Source organism: Crocodylus siamensis, chromosome 3 (genome assembly GCF_052110815.1).
Source record: "Crocodylus siamensis isolate JL-2025a chromosome 3, ASM5211081v1, whole genome shotgun sequence".
NCBI lineage: Eukaryota > Metazoa > Chordata > Crocodylia > Crocodylidae > Crocodylus > Crocodylus siamensis.
Window position 1 is genome coordinate 140,907,480 of NC_143397.1, and position 14,969 is coordinate 140,922,448.

At 40.4% G+C, this 14,969-nt stretch overlaps 1 protein-coding gene across 3 annotated transcripts in view; it reads right to left on the bottom strand.

The window, feature by feature from the left end:
- PRP4K (pre-mRNA processing factor kinase PRP4K) overlaps positions 1-14,969 on the bottom strand; it is a 35,856-nt gene that overhangs the window by 14,344 nt on the left and 6,543 nt on the right. For all 3 annotated transcript variants that reach the window (XR_016441356.1, XM_090039353.1, XM_090039354.1), the window contains 5 exons: positions 12,009-13,205; positions 7,308-7,478; positions 6,781-6,936; positions 5,899-5,980; positions 3,558-3,768 (listed from right to left, as the gene is read on the bottom strand). Coding sequence is in view for 2 of the 3 variants with exons in the window: in XM_090039353.1 (XP_089895479.1) it covers positions 3,558-3,768; positions 5,899-5,980; positions 6,781-6,936; positions 7,308-7,478; positions 12,009-13,205 (1,817 nt within the window). In the remaining variant the exon portion in view is untranslated. The remainder of the gene's footprint in view (positions 1-3,557; positions 3,769-5,898; positions 5,981-6,780; positions 6,937-7,307; positions 7,479-12,008; positions 13,206-14,969) is intronic.

Sequence of the window (14,969 nt, forward strand, 5' to 3'; positions counted from 1 at the left end):
CACTCCCTGCACACTCTGCCCTGTGGAGGGAGAGGGGAGCTGCCAGAGTGCTAGGTCCTGGAAGCCAGTTGGGGATGAGAGTAAGGAGGAGGCAGAAGGTAAGTGCAGCAGAGCTTGCCCGGGTGGTGCAGCCCACGGCTACCCCCATGGCACTCCACAGAGCTGAGCCCCGCCTGGGGCAGCTTGAGACCCGCTCCCACTGGCCCAGCCCCAGCCCCAGCCAGCAAGCAGCTTCTGGCAGGGCTGTTCCCAGTGCAGCTGCAGCCAGCTAAGTATTACTCTGTTCCCTTTGCCTCCAGAGGTCAGGGCCCAGGTCAGTGGGGCTGTTCTTGCTCCCCTTGCCTCCAGTGACAGCTCCTTCTTTTGCTCCTGCTGTGTCACTCTGAGCAGGCTGGGGGGATGCTTCGGCCGGGCAGCTTCTGCCTTGAGTGTGTAGGGCTCCAGCTCCTGGCTGCCTTCCACCTACACACTGGGGGCTGCTCATTGTACTGGGCTTGCATAGTGGGTGCAAGGCAGCTGGGAGCTGGAGCCCTGTGTGTTGAGGCAGGAGTCACAGGACTGAAGCTTCCCACCCTCCTGCCTGGAGTGGCACAGCAGAAACAGAAGCAGGAGCTGCCACTGAAGGCAAACAGCAAAATAGCCTGCTGGCTTGGGCCCCAGCCAGCACACAGCTTCTGGCAGAACTGTTCCTGCTGCAGCTGGCTGGGTGCTCATCTGCTCCCCTCATCTCCAGCAGTGGCTCCTCCTCCTAACCCCTACCTCTGCTATGCCACTCTGGGTGAGGGTAGTAGGGGGAGCTTCAGCCGGACAGCTCCAGCTAGAGGCAAGGGGAGCGGAGCAGCACCAGGCATAGCCCTGGAGGACGCAGCGCATACTGGTTGGGGCCTGGGCCAGCAGGCACAGGTGGGAGTACAGCATGAGTTGTCTCAGTGGGAATGGGTGGGGCTCAGCCCTATGGGGAGTGCTACGGGGCAGCTGTGGCCCAGATTCAACCCACAGGCACTATTTTGCCTGCTCCTGTTAAGCCCTTATTTGCACCAAAATTGTGTTTATACAAAACATATACACATACAAGTAAATACTTTAGATGCCCACCTAAAGAAAAAAAATTAAATTCATCTCTCAATTTGGTATTTTTCACATTACAGTCCGTATTTAGACCAGGGCAGGTTTTTAGTCCTCTGCTGGCTCTTCACGCTGCCACCACTAGAGGAAACAATACAGAACAAAACCAACTCTTGCATGCAGGAAGACAGTCTTTTTAAGATGGCTTTCAGTTTTGTTTCTAGAATTTTAAACACAGAAATACTCCTAATCTTTGCATTGTAAGAGACACTTCAGTAGAACCTGGATTCTTTGCAGGGTGAGGTATCCAACTCCCTTGCAAAGATTAGTGTCTGCAAAGTATCTGGAGGCTTAACAAAGCCACAGCTAACAGCTGCACAGGACCACTGAGATGTTCCACCAATTTGTTGTGGCTTATATTTCAGAAGTCACCATTTCTGTGATCAGCTATGCAAAGACATTGATGAGCTTTAGCTGAGTGGAAAAGCAACACCCTTCAAAGTAAAAATCATAGTAAACAACTAACCAGCTTATCCTTGATTCAGCAATTTGGTGCAACTTAAATAGGTTGAGTACCATAGAGATACACTGTCCTTTCCTAATCTTTTTTTTAGTTGTATACTGTGAAATACTATACAATATTTTATTGTTATTTAGTATTTAATTTATTTGTGTACTGCGCAAAATAACCATACTGGGGAGCTATAATAAATCCTATTACTGAGCTTTTACATTTAGCAAACTTTGATTTTTTGGGTTTGACTATTTCACGGAGTTGATCAAACTCCTGAATGTGAACACCATACTAAACAATCTCTGTGAATAAGCAAATCAAACAAGTGCATCCAGCTCTGAGGGGAAAAAATGCCACTTCCCCCTCCCCTCCCCAAAATCAAACGAAGACAAACCCTTTTAATCAGATGTTAGAAAACTCACTGAAGCAGTTTCTGAAGCACTATTATAAAAATGGCTACTATATGGTAAAAATGACACCTGCCTGGACTGCAAGCAAATACAGGAAAAATCTTGCTATGTAGCCCCTGATACATGTGTGTTGAAGTGGATGAAGAACAAGTAGAAAGCTTTTCTCTCTAGCTTAACAGAAGGGGAAAATCTTTTCTGGATTCGTTTAGGAAGGCCTATGGTGTACACTGGCTTATAGTTTCAGTACAAAATAGTTTTACCACCTCCCCAGTGTATTCTGTGACTTAAGAGGTCTTTAGGGCTAAGTATGACATGCTTCTCCATGCCACTGCTGCAACTTACAGTATAATCAGTAAGCTACTTAACCTTCATACCATCTCAGTCTGTAGTTCTATCCTTCTGATTTAGACCAGTGGTGGTTCCACCTCTGGCCCATGCAGCCTGGCACTTGGGGTTCCCCTACAGGTCTGGGGATTTAACAGTAGGAGAGCAGTGGCAGTGTTAATTGCCACAGCTTCTAGAACCATGGCAATTAAGACTGCCACATTTCCAGACCTATGGGGAGCCCCACCGGCCAGGTGACATGGTCCTGTGAGCTGGAGGTTAATACAGGTTACCATTAATACAGACCAGTGATTATCAACCAGGGTTCTGTGACACCTGTGGTGCCAAGCAATATGAAACATTGTTAGGGGGTTTAAACACCTACAAGATTTACAAGGTAATAGGACTCCATTATGTAAAAACAATCTGACCTGTTATGGTCTTTCTAGGTTCTCTGCAGCAGAAAAAAATGGCTCTTATTATTTTTCCATAGTCAAAAGATGAGTGAAAACTAACAGCTGGCATTTTCTGAGGTATGCCTTGAGTCTAACTACTTGACTACCACTTGGAGCAAATTGAGGTGTACTGTGCTCATGATCAGACGAGCAAGTTGTTCTCCACAGCCCTAATTAGAAAATTTTCAATAGCACAGAATGCACCAGACACATACTCTTTATTCCCCTTGTTGCACCACACAACAGGATTTTGGCCTATATTTATATAATATTATTATTATAATTATTTTTGGAGGAAAGGAGGAAACGAATCCTTTCTGCCATGATAGCAATTATTTTGTACAGGGGGCAAAACCCTTACAACTTTGCCTTAAGTCCATTCTGGCTTTGCTGCAACAATTAAATATTCAGAGATGTATGCACATTCCTCAGTGACAACTATTCCTTAAAAAATTCACAAAGCAAAAATGACTCAAGGTTTGCTAAACAGAAAGTTTCAGGACATAAATTAAAAATACTTAAAAGATATAAAATTAAACTACAATAGAAAGGCATCCACATATGTTCTCACAGTTCAAAACACTAACTGCTTAAACTGTTAACAATGCTGAAAACAGTTCTCCCATTTACACTATCTTCTTTGGAAAAGTATTTTAACCTTTAACAAGTTTTCAGTTTTATGGCATTCTAGGGTAACTTATTTACAACTTTTGCACACTGCGTTTGGTGCAATGCTCTCCCCTTCAAACCTCTAATATTACATTATAGTATCCAATTTCAGATTCTTACCATTATTCTGTTCAACTGTCATGAGGTTGTGTTTTGCTTTTACAGAGGCCTCAAATGTATCAACATTTTCCCGTTCATACTCCTTAACATCAGCAGCCACTCGTTCCAAGATGTCATCTGGTGAATTTGAGCGACTACGGGTGCTGCTCTGAGGACTGCTTGGTTCAGATGGCACAGACATGTTACTGTCTTCTGTCAAGTACTTATATTTCTGCAAAGAAACGTTATCATGTTACTCCCAATATTCTGGTTTAACACAGCCTCAATATATTCTATATATTGGTAAATATATTGTCTTAAATGTAATTTAAATGGCTCATATTTGATTTAAATGTTATATTTACACTTAATTTGAATTCTAATAACAGCATATTGTCTGCTGGATGAGGCAAGAAATTTTTTTTAAGAAAATGTAATCTAGGAGGAAACTAGGGATGTAAAAGGTTAAACAATTAATTGTTTAACCAATAAGTGCAGTGATAACCAGTTAGCTTACCAGTTATCTTTTAGCTTGGGATGGGTGCAGGTCTGGCAGGTAAGGGGGGAGTTGGTGGGGGAAGGGAAGCTGAATGGTGCTCTCTCCTTCCCAGCACAGGGCTTCAAGTGGGCTGTTGTCTGGCTTGGGCTTGCCTCCTCCCCTGTTCCTAGCAGTCAAAAGGCTCTGGGAGCCAGGAGCAGCTCCCAGCAGCAGCTGTGTCCAAGCTGCTGTGTTATCAGTTAATCATTTAACTGATATAATTAGAGGTTAAACAAATATTTTTTAAAGATATTTACAGCCCTGGAGAACACAACAGTAACAAAAAAAATCTAAAATCTGATCTTTAATCCTTCAGAAATCTCTGTTCAGCATTTAGATGTACTCAAATTTTTGTAAGGCCTGGTATAAATGGTGAAGCTAAAAGCAAGCTTAGCTACTTATCTGTGTTTGACAAAATATCAATATTAAGCGTGTTAGTAATATAAATTTGGTCCTTATGTAATGAAATAAGGCTTGCAATATTCAACATTTTATATGAATATGACCTTCCCATATTAGTTTGAAAGTGCAGAAAACTGGTAAAGTGGCTTTATTTCAATTTTAGTATATTTGAACAGGAAGATTTCAGTTTACTGCAATCAGATGTCTCTAGTCATTCATCGCATACATTTTTGTAATATTAAGATTTTTGGTGTCTTGAATGGCATAGGGATGCTACAGAAGTGATCTCCCTACTACTCTCTACACTTTCGTGGAAGCTGAACCAACTTGGCAACAACTTGTTAGCCACTTCCAAGGCTCAGCTCTATGGTGGCTCATCGAGGGGTTCAGATTCCAAAGTCTGAATCTAGTGAGCCTTTAAACACACTACAAACTTTTTTCTTAATTAGGTTTTGCCGGATTTTAGGGTTTTGGTCAGCAATGTTTCTGAAGGCAGTTAAGGTATTTTTGTTTGCTGGGGTATAATGTTTTGTTTTGAGGTATAGTTTCTGAGGTTGGTTTGTTTTTTCTCATAAAGCACCATACTTACATTTTTCCTTAAGAAAACATTTTCCTTTAAGGAAAAAAGCTTTGGAAAAGCTTTGTGTGCTTTGATACAACTATTGCTATAGAATTTTATGGCTATACAGTGTACATATGCCAAAGCATAACCCAGTGTCACAAAACTGACTCACTTGGACTAGGTTGTTTTTGTAACACGGATGTAAAGCTTTGATCCAAATAGTATTTCACAACCATAATTAAAAAATAAGTGTCAGATTCTGACAACCTTAATTTCATTAGCGTAAGTGGAGATCATGACATTTTCCATTATATAAATCTTACTTAAAAGAATTAAGAACACGTAACAGTCTATAACGTAGGCCAAGGGTGGCCAATCTGCAGCACACATGCCAGAAGTGGCACAGGCAGCTGCCTAGATGTGGCAAGCCCCAGGCAAGCTCAATAAAGAGGCTGAAATGCTAGATGCAGAGAAGTGGTGTTGGGTGTAACTACTGTAAACCAGGTTAACCCTTTCCTGGTCTGGCAGCCACTAAGAATTCAGGGTTTTGAATTTAAATCTGCCATTTAAAATTGCAGCAGTTGTGGTGCCAAGTAAATGGTTAACTTGGCTTTTGGTGCCAAGACCCCTCTTGCAACAGTACCTGCACTCACTCTACCGAGCCAGAACACAAAAACCCTTCATTCTGGTGCCCCAGGGCACAAACCCATATTGGGTACACCTCTGGGGCACAGGGATCAGAGAGGCACTCTTGGAGGGTCAGGGCGTAACTTGTGTAATACCAGCAAAAAGGGATGGCCACCACTGATGTAGGCAAACAACCAATTTCAGTAATCTGAGCATTAAACACAATCACACACCTGAACGATTGCTTGCCTCTGTAATCTTCTCTGTTCAATCAGTGCTTCTTCATCTTCTTCTTCTACATCAAAATCTTCAAGGCTAAGACGATAATTATTAATATTTATACAGCAACATAAATGTATGTAGCTCTTTACGGAACCTAGAAAACGATGTTCTCTCTGCTTTAAAGAGTTTACAACTGAAACAATGAAGTCTACTGTACAGCTGTAGATCTCAAGGTAAGTACCTAGGTTTGTTTGTTTTAGCAACAGTGGGATATTAAAAAAATTCATTCTTTGGTCTTATTACTTGTTCAATTGTGAGGTAAAACAAAGGAATTGTCAAATCAAAGAATCAGGTTATCTGAGGCTCCTTAAGGAAGTTTATTCTCTGCCATCATATTTAGACATTCTATGTTTTATATTTTTTAATTCAAACTGAACACTACTGGCAAAGGCATGAAAAATATTAAGAGCAGAATAAATCAAAAGCTTGTAGATTTTCAGCTTGGCTTCTTTTCCTAGAAAATTTGCATGCTAAATATAACTACATACATAGTGTTGATTCAAAACAATATATACTGTTAAACTGGGGTGTCCAAAACAATTTATAAATATTTAGGGAGCCTTACACTTGTGCTATGATAAATGTTCTCTCAAGCAAGTAAACTGAGGTACGGAGACACTAAGTGACTTCAGCAAGACTGAACCCATCCCCCCCCCTTCCCTTCAGACATTTTTCCCATTTTCTTCATTTCTGCAAAAAAGATTCTGATCAGCACAAACAAGTTAATCATAAAGACTTGTACTGAAATTAGGCAAGTCTGAGACTCTAGCTGCCATGAAAATGAATATCATTACATTTTCCCATTAAGTCAGACATAAGAAATATATTCTTACTTCTCATCTGATGATGATTCCAGCTCAACTTTCATGCCTTCAGAAAGGCTCCCTTTAAATTTATCTTCTTTAACTTTGCTTCTACTCCTACGTCTACGACCACCCCGTGACCTGGACCTCCTTCTCAGACGAGACCGACTTCTTCGTCCTCTGTCCCTGTTAAATGCAAGAACAACATTGTAAAAGTGTCAGTGAAACACAGATGACAGGATTGGGTTAGCTAGTTTTGACTTATGCTTGATTTGTATTTATAGATTTCAGTCTATACAACACACAACCTTCTTAAAAAGTAAGCTTCAGCAAGAAAGCATTAAGCACTTTACCCTCTTATCCTTCTTTAACATCTGAAAGCAGGATAAAGTGAGTTGAAGACTGTGCTACTGCATAATTTGTTGGGGCGATGGGAGGAAATCTGTGAGAGTTTTAAAGATAAGCTAATAAAGACATATAATATTCTGTTATTCAATTTGAATACATGAAAAAGATATATGTACTGTGCACAAGAAAGATGGCAGAATTGTTTTTACCTCCTCCGAGGAGACCTACTCCTCCTCCTCGGAGATCGGCTACGTCGCAGTGGTGAGCGAGATCGCCTTCGGATGGGAGATCTAGACCTTCTTCTAGATGGGGACCATCGGGGAAGACTCGTTTCTTTTGATCTCTCGCGTCTAGACAGGATATCATCTCTAGGTCGTGTCCTTGAAATTAAGAAAAAAAAGTAGTAAAACCAGAAAAATGGAAGACACCATTATTTCCTCTAAAATCTCACTTGAAAAATTTACTGCAAGTGAGATGAAAGCAAATGGGCTTCTGGCGCAGGGAAGGTAAATACACTGCTGTGCTGGCTGCACTCCTTGTATGTCTCCCCTCATGAATGAAAATACCTGCACTGACACAGGTCTAAGTACAGGACAGTTCTGCCAACACAGCTTGTTAATTACTACCAGAGAACTAAGAAGTAGCTCTCTACTAAATCTGAGTTTAGGTCTTGAGTTAACAATGATCTATTTTTTAAATTTAAACAATGGTATTAAAATAGAAATACAAACACCAAAATGTTAGAATCCAGAGGAGAAAAATTAAAACAACTCATATTCAGGCTTGAGGAACCTGAGCAACCACTTTAGCTTCCATTTTCATTTTGAGAACACACCTTGACCAGCCCTCATCTTGCTTTGATCATCATCATGTGGACTGTATAATAAATGAAAATGAGTAATCAAAAAGTTGTTTTCTCAGATATCATATGAGTTAACTGATGACAATACATTTTTAGAAAATATCTAGAAATGTTAAAGCATTGTTAAAAAGTATTGCCAACCCTGACACTGACTCAGCATTTATCTAACACTGATTTATATAGATTCACTTGAAACTAACAATTGTGTAAAAACAGAAATTGACGCCAGTAACTGAATTGAAACAATAACTGAAGTTTCAAACTGTAAGGAATGCAATGCAAAATTCTAGAATAGAAGAGTCTGAAGTAATTGCCAAAATCTTTAATTGGTCAGGAAAAGTAAATCTTAGAAAAATATACTTACACCTCTACCACAATGTAGATAAGGAAGATTTACTAATTCCTCAACACATTTTTGCCTGTGGTCAGGGGGTTGTTTTAGTTGCTATATTTCATCATTAAAGAAAAATCTTTCGCGTCTGAAAGATATAGAAACTTATTTTGTAATGATACAGCTTTTGTCTGCTAATCTAGTGTCAGTGATCTCAGCTACGTATCACTGATGCGTGTACAGAATTGCTGGGCAAACTTATGAAAACATGGTTTTCAATCCTTTTCTCAACAGTCCAGAGAAACGCATTGCTTACACACAAAAAAAGTAAATTTAGCAATATTCACAAGCAAGCCACACAGGAACATACTTGTACATTGAGGGAGGTTGCATTACATTACAAAGTAATATTCAACCTTATACAGAAATCATGTCATTCAACTCTGAAATAGTGTAAAAAGTAGCAGCTAATTCAGATTTACATGGCAATTATCTTGATGAAAGGTAGCTGGGGAATATATTTAATCCAAATGGAACCAGTGGAAATTTAGGTAGGCAAAAGAGTTACCTCAATCTGTATTTGGAGATAGAACTTTAATACCGTCAACTGTACCACTGCATGGAGTACCGTATTTACATACCTCCTCCAGAATTGCCAACACATTTCTCATGAAAGAGTTTGTTCTAAGTCTCCCACTGAAGTACTGATTCCACCCAGCTGTGTATCATGGCGTAATGAAATGCTAATGTAAGGTGATATAATGGAAAATGAAACAATAACTCCCCTTTTCTAATGTTTAAATTTAATTTTAAAATAATGTTTAAGTGTATTTTCATTAGAGTCAAAGATAATGTTTAAATAATCCATTATAAACTCTTATAAAACTTGTAATTCAACAGAGATCTCGTGTCTATGCTACCTGTCAAAAGCTGCATAATTATGCACTTGACAGACTGTATTAAAACTTGCTTGAAACATAGCATGGAAGACGTTAGGGCACACACATGAACTGGAAACTGGTTTAAAAGGAAAACAATGAAAAGACATATGGTAAAGTGGGAGTCAGAAGAGCTGGTAATGATGCAGTACTAAATACTTTACTATCTGGAATGACATGAGTGTAATTACCAAGTCTGGTCAACACTGGGTGCATCTACATGCAAGTCAAAGAAATAAACTCTGGTGCAATAACTGTCAGAGTTTACTGCTTCTAAGCACACCACTTGAATGTGCGCCTGACATGTTGAGCCAGGCCATCTCCAACCCACCAACCCAGCTCAATGTGCTGTGGAGGACCTGACTGGGGCACGAGGATGCTACAATGTGGGACTAGCTAGCAGGCAGCCCCCCGTACTTAAGCACCCTCATGCCCCAGACAGCCCCTCCAGCATCTATACATGCAATGCTGCAGAGTAAAAAACTCCACAGCAGGATACTATTTCTTTTACTAGTAAGTACTATTCTGCTGTGGAGTTGATTAGTTTCCTGCCGCCTAACTGGGCTGCAAGTGTAGACATGAGACATTTGCTATGGAGCTAATTAGTCTACTCTGCAATAAACATCTCATGTAAACATGCACCCTGGGGATTTAAACAATTACCACCATCAGGGGGCAGCCTCCAGTGCACCAATATTAGTGCAAATCTGCACTGCATAAAAATCCAAGATTTACCCTAGCAGAGCTTACCTACTATTTATAAAAGGAATAAATTAATTTGGCACAAAAAGCAGTCTTGCTTACCAACACTAGCCACTAGGTGCAGCTCCAATTAAATGTACTCCCTTACTGCTAATTACTGCATTTTCTCATATATCATACCCTCACCAAAATAAGGAAGGCAAACTGTACAAAGAAAGAAAAAAAAAAGATATTTCCAGAAACTGACTGCTCAGCCAAAATCTGGTGCCATTGAGAGCAGCTGTGAAAATCTTAACACTGGACTCCATCCTGCTTGCTTGCTATCCCAGAGAGAAGCTAACAGCCATACTGCAGCACAGCCTCTCCATGCTTTTATTCCTCCATGCTTCTATTCCAAAGGAAAAAAAAAAATCAGCATTCCCATTTAAGACTTGCAGCCAAATATTGGAGGGCTGATTTTTTGGGAATAAGTGTGTAAGGTAGGCTAGTAAATGCAGCAATACAAGTCACCACTGTGGGCAATATTAAGACCCAGTGGTTTCCTTCTGTTGAGAAAACTATAGGCAGCAATAGAAGCATACTTCATTTGTGAGGAAACATGATCATAAAAAAAATGTAAGAGCTTTTTGTAAATATAGCATAGTGTGTCAACCTCATCACAGCAGCCAAAATCAAGGGGAGAAAAGGGAACAAAGGCAACCTTTTTTTTTCCTGTCACTTTTCCATTGTAGCCAGATACCCATGGAAGCCATAAAGTAGAAATACTGCCCTATCAGTGTCCTTACTAACAGGAATGGTACTCGGTGAAAGGAAATTCTTTTATTCTCTAGACCAGTAGCCAATTTTAAGGGACCTTAAAATTAATCAAGCTAAAGCTTATTACTACTGTAACACAGCTTGGCCCCAAAAGGTAGCTTTTAAACATTTCAATGCCACTGATTCTGGGCTAGCTTCAGATCCAGCCTTCCCAAACTTCTGATACCTGAAGCACACCTTTTTTCATCTGGATTAAAAGTCAGCAGCACATTTCACTCTTGCACCTAAAAAAGCATACATTTTTTCAAAACACAAACATGTTCCATTTTCCTACCACAGGAAATCATAACAGTGCTGAGATGTACCATTAAAAATGACACTAAATGCATCTTTCTTGAAGGAAAGGATTTGTCTCTATACCAGTGGTTTTCAATTTTTTTTATCCTCAAGGGTCCCCTCCATATCTTTCCTGACATTTACAGCACCCCAAATGAAAGTCACTGTGATAGACCCAAATTTCAGGAAAGATCTGGAGGAGAGCTTTGAGGCTAAAAGTGGAAAATCACTGCTGTAGCTGGTGCCACTTAAGGGCAGAAGCAGGACCTCACTCTGCTGGGCTCTTCTTTCCACTATCTGCTTCCTCCTAACCCCTGATCTATACCGGGAAGTGGGGGCCAGTTTTCACTGCTGAGGCTGCTCCTGCAGGGTCCCACACAGCAGTGACCACCCCCATATCTCTTTCTGCCAGCCCCATAAATACAGAAGGGGTGGAGAGGATGAGTCGGGCTGCAAAGCATGGGTCCACCTGTGTGTCCACCCACTTCCACCAGAACATGCTGCTGGGAGTGTTAACGGAGGCCAGTACAAGGGCTGCCTGGGGCAGGGAAGGTAGCAGAAGCAGCAGCAGTTCCTAAAGGAGCAGTCGCAGGCACCACTAAAGTAGCTAGGGCAGGCGCAGACAAGGAAGAAGGGAATAGCCTAATTTGAGGCACAAGAGAATGATATTAAAAAAAGAACAACAAACCCCAATCTAATAAAGCACTCAACTACAGAATCTTTGTTGCCAGTTCTGATGCATGTACCATAAGAGCCACCCTGCCTGACTCCCAAATCCCAAGCTGGGTTTGCAGGTGTGGCAATCAAGAAAACAGAAAAACATTTTCTATGGGTGTGATCTTAATGGGCACTACCAACAAGTTAATAATGACATTTTTAAAGATACCTATAAAGTTCTAAACAGTTAATTTCAGCACTTATTTGCACATGTCATATTATAATGCAATTCATTAGAGGTTTTCAACTTTTTTAAATTAAAATTTACCTGGGAGAAGAAAGACGCCTCCTTTCTGATTCTCGTCGCTTTCTTTCTGCTGATCTGCTCTTTGCTCTTCTACCTGGAGACTGAGTCCGAGAAGGAGACTTACTCTGCTTAGATCTACGATCATTCAGGAGAGGAGATCTACTTCTTCTTGATTTTTCACGTTTTGGAGATAAGCTTCTTCCTTTAGGGCTACGACCAGGTCTTCTAGGAGACCTGTTTTCTTTCCCTGAAGAAGCATCTTTAGAAGGAGATTTAATAGGTTTCTTTTCTTTCTCAGCCTCTGACCTCCTTGATTTCCTATCTTTGGACCGTGATCGTCTGTCTTTGGATTTGTCTCTCAATTCTGTTGGAGATTTAGATTTTTTACCACGATCTCTGTTTTTGCTTTCATTTACCACTGGAGACTTTCTGCGATCTCTAGATTTATTTTTTTCATCCACTTTATTCCTATCCTCTGGGGGAGATTTTGACTTTTTATTTTTCTCTTGAGACCGCCTTCTAAGCGTTGGAGACTTTGATTTCCTTGTTTGATCTTGGGACTTACTTCTTTTATGTGGACTTTTTGATTTTCTCCTCTCTTTTGACTTGCTTCTAGTTGTTTTCTCTTTGACTCCATCAACTCCTACTTTGCTTTTCTTTTTTTCAGATCGGTGCCTAGTCCGCTCTTTTGTTTCTGTATTCTTACTTCCTTTCTTTGAACTAGTTTTATTGTCCACAAGCTCTAATTTCCCCTTTGTGTTTGATGATTTAGTTGTAGATCTATTCCCATTTCGCACTTTCTCATTGATTTCACCCTCTTCTTCAGAGCCTGACTCATAACCTTGTAATATTAACCCCATCCCAGATTGGACTTTTCCTTCCATTAACTCGTTCTCAAGTTCAGCTTTTAATAATGCTCTTTGTTTCTCCAAATCTTCTAGTGGAGCTAAAAAATCAATTTTAGTTCTTTTTGCTGGTCCATCTTCTTTATCAGAGGCATCAACAACCTCTTTCCGTTTATGTTTCTTATGCTTATGCCTGTGTTTATGTTTTTTGTCCTTGTCTTCTTCTGAAGAATGTTTGTGTTTCTTGTGCTTGCTTCGGTGTTTGTGTTTCTTTTTTTTGTGCCGGCTATGCTTGTTTTGAGGCTGTTCTCCCTCTGATATTTCCCCATTTTCTTCATTTGCACTTCTTTCAGAAGTATCAGCATCTTCAATTCTGCAAAGTTATGAAAACATGCATCAGCAAATGCCAAATATCTCTACTCACTATGGTTCTGGTATTTTTTTCATCTCGATAATTTCATTGTAAACAAACTAATACAAATCCTTTAAAAAGCCAAGAAACCTATAATTTGTACTCAAACAAGAAGAAACTGAGATGTTATTTTTAGTCTGTGGAATTGTGCCAGGGTGCATCACATAACCAAGTTGTAACAGCAGATAAACAGGCATCCAAACAGGTTACTACAACATCCGAAAGGGTACTGACAGAAGATCTAGCAAGTACCTTAATAAATGATGTGAACATCTGCAATGTCAAATTTTTAAGTTTTATGTTGACAGTATCTATTAATGCCAGACAACTATGCTACAGAGTGTATTTAGGTGCTATCATACTTATCTTTATTAACCTCATTTAGTATTTTGCCCAGTTCAGTACTAAAGCTTTTAAATAACATATTTTTAAATGACAAAATATGTTACTTGGATACAAGTCCTGCACTTAGGATGGAACAATCACACGCACCAATACAGACTGGGGACAACTGTGTAGGCTGTAGTGCTACAGAAAAAGACCCAGAGGGTTGCAGGGGACCATAAAGTAAATGAGCCAGTGTGTGCTTGCTTTAAAAAAAAAAAAAGCCGACAGCATACTGGGCTGCATAAACATGACTGTCACTTGCAACTTAAGGAAAGCAATTCTTTCATTTTATTCGGTCCTGGTGAGGCATCACCTGGTACTCCATGTTCAGCTTTTGGCACTAATCTTCAAGAAAGACGGGGACAAATTGGAGGAGTCCAGCAGAGAGCAACAAAAATGATTAGAGGCCTAGGAATTATGACTTAAGAGAATAAAGTCTGGAAGAACTGGGGTTACTTAGCCTGGAAAAGAGAAGACAGAGGGGGAGGTAATTTGTTTACAGTTTTCAAATATCTGAAGGACGACTATAAAGAAAGTGGTGCGAGACTATTCTCTGTGGCCACAGGAGACAGGACAAGAAATAATGCAACAACACTGCAACAAAGGAATTTTTGTTTATGTATCAGAGAGGCTGATATTAAGAACTTTCTCACTGTAAGGTAAGTGCTGGAATAAGATACCTAGAGGTTGTAAAATCTTCATCCTTGAAAGTTATTAAGAGCAGTTTAGACAAACAACTGTCCAGAACAGTGGTGTTCAAGCTTTTGGCCCCATGAGCCAGATGAGTACAGGCATAGCTTGGAGATAATGCGGGTTCGGTTCCAGACCACCGCAATAAAGCAAATATCGCAATAAAGTGAGTCACACGAATTTTTTGGTTTCCCAGTGCATATAAAAGTTATGCTTGCACTATACTGTAGTCTATTAAGTGTGCAATGGCATTATGTCTAAAAAAAACAATGTACATACCTTAATTAAAAAATACTTTATTGCTAAAAAGTGCGAAGTGAGCAAATGCTGTTGGAAAAATGGCACCGATAGACTTGCTAGACGCAGGGTTGCCACAAACCTTCAATTTGAAAAAAACGCAATATCTGCGAAGCGCAATAAAACGAGGTATGCCTGTAGTATGGAGCCAGTCCACAGGCCAGACTGGGTAGGACTCAGGCCCTGGGGCCCAGCACTGCCCCTCAGCACCTGATATAGCATGCAGGGCCTGGGATTTTCCAGGGGTCTAGAAATTTGGCAGCAGGGGAGCAGCAGCATTGCTCTCCCACTGTCAAATTTCCAGAATCATAGGGAACCCTGCAGACCAGATGACAGCTTGCCACAGGCCAG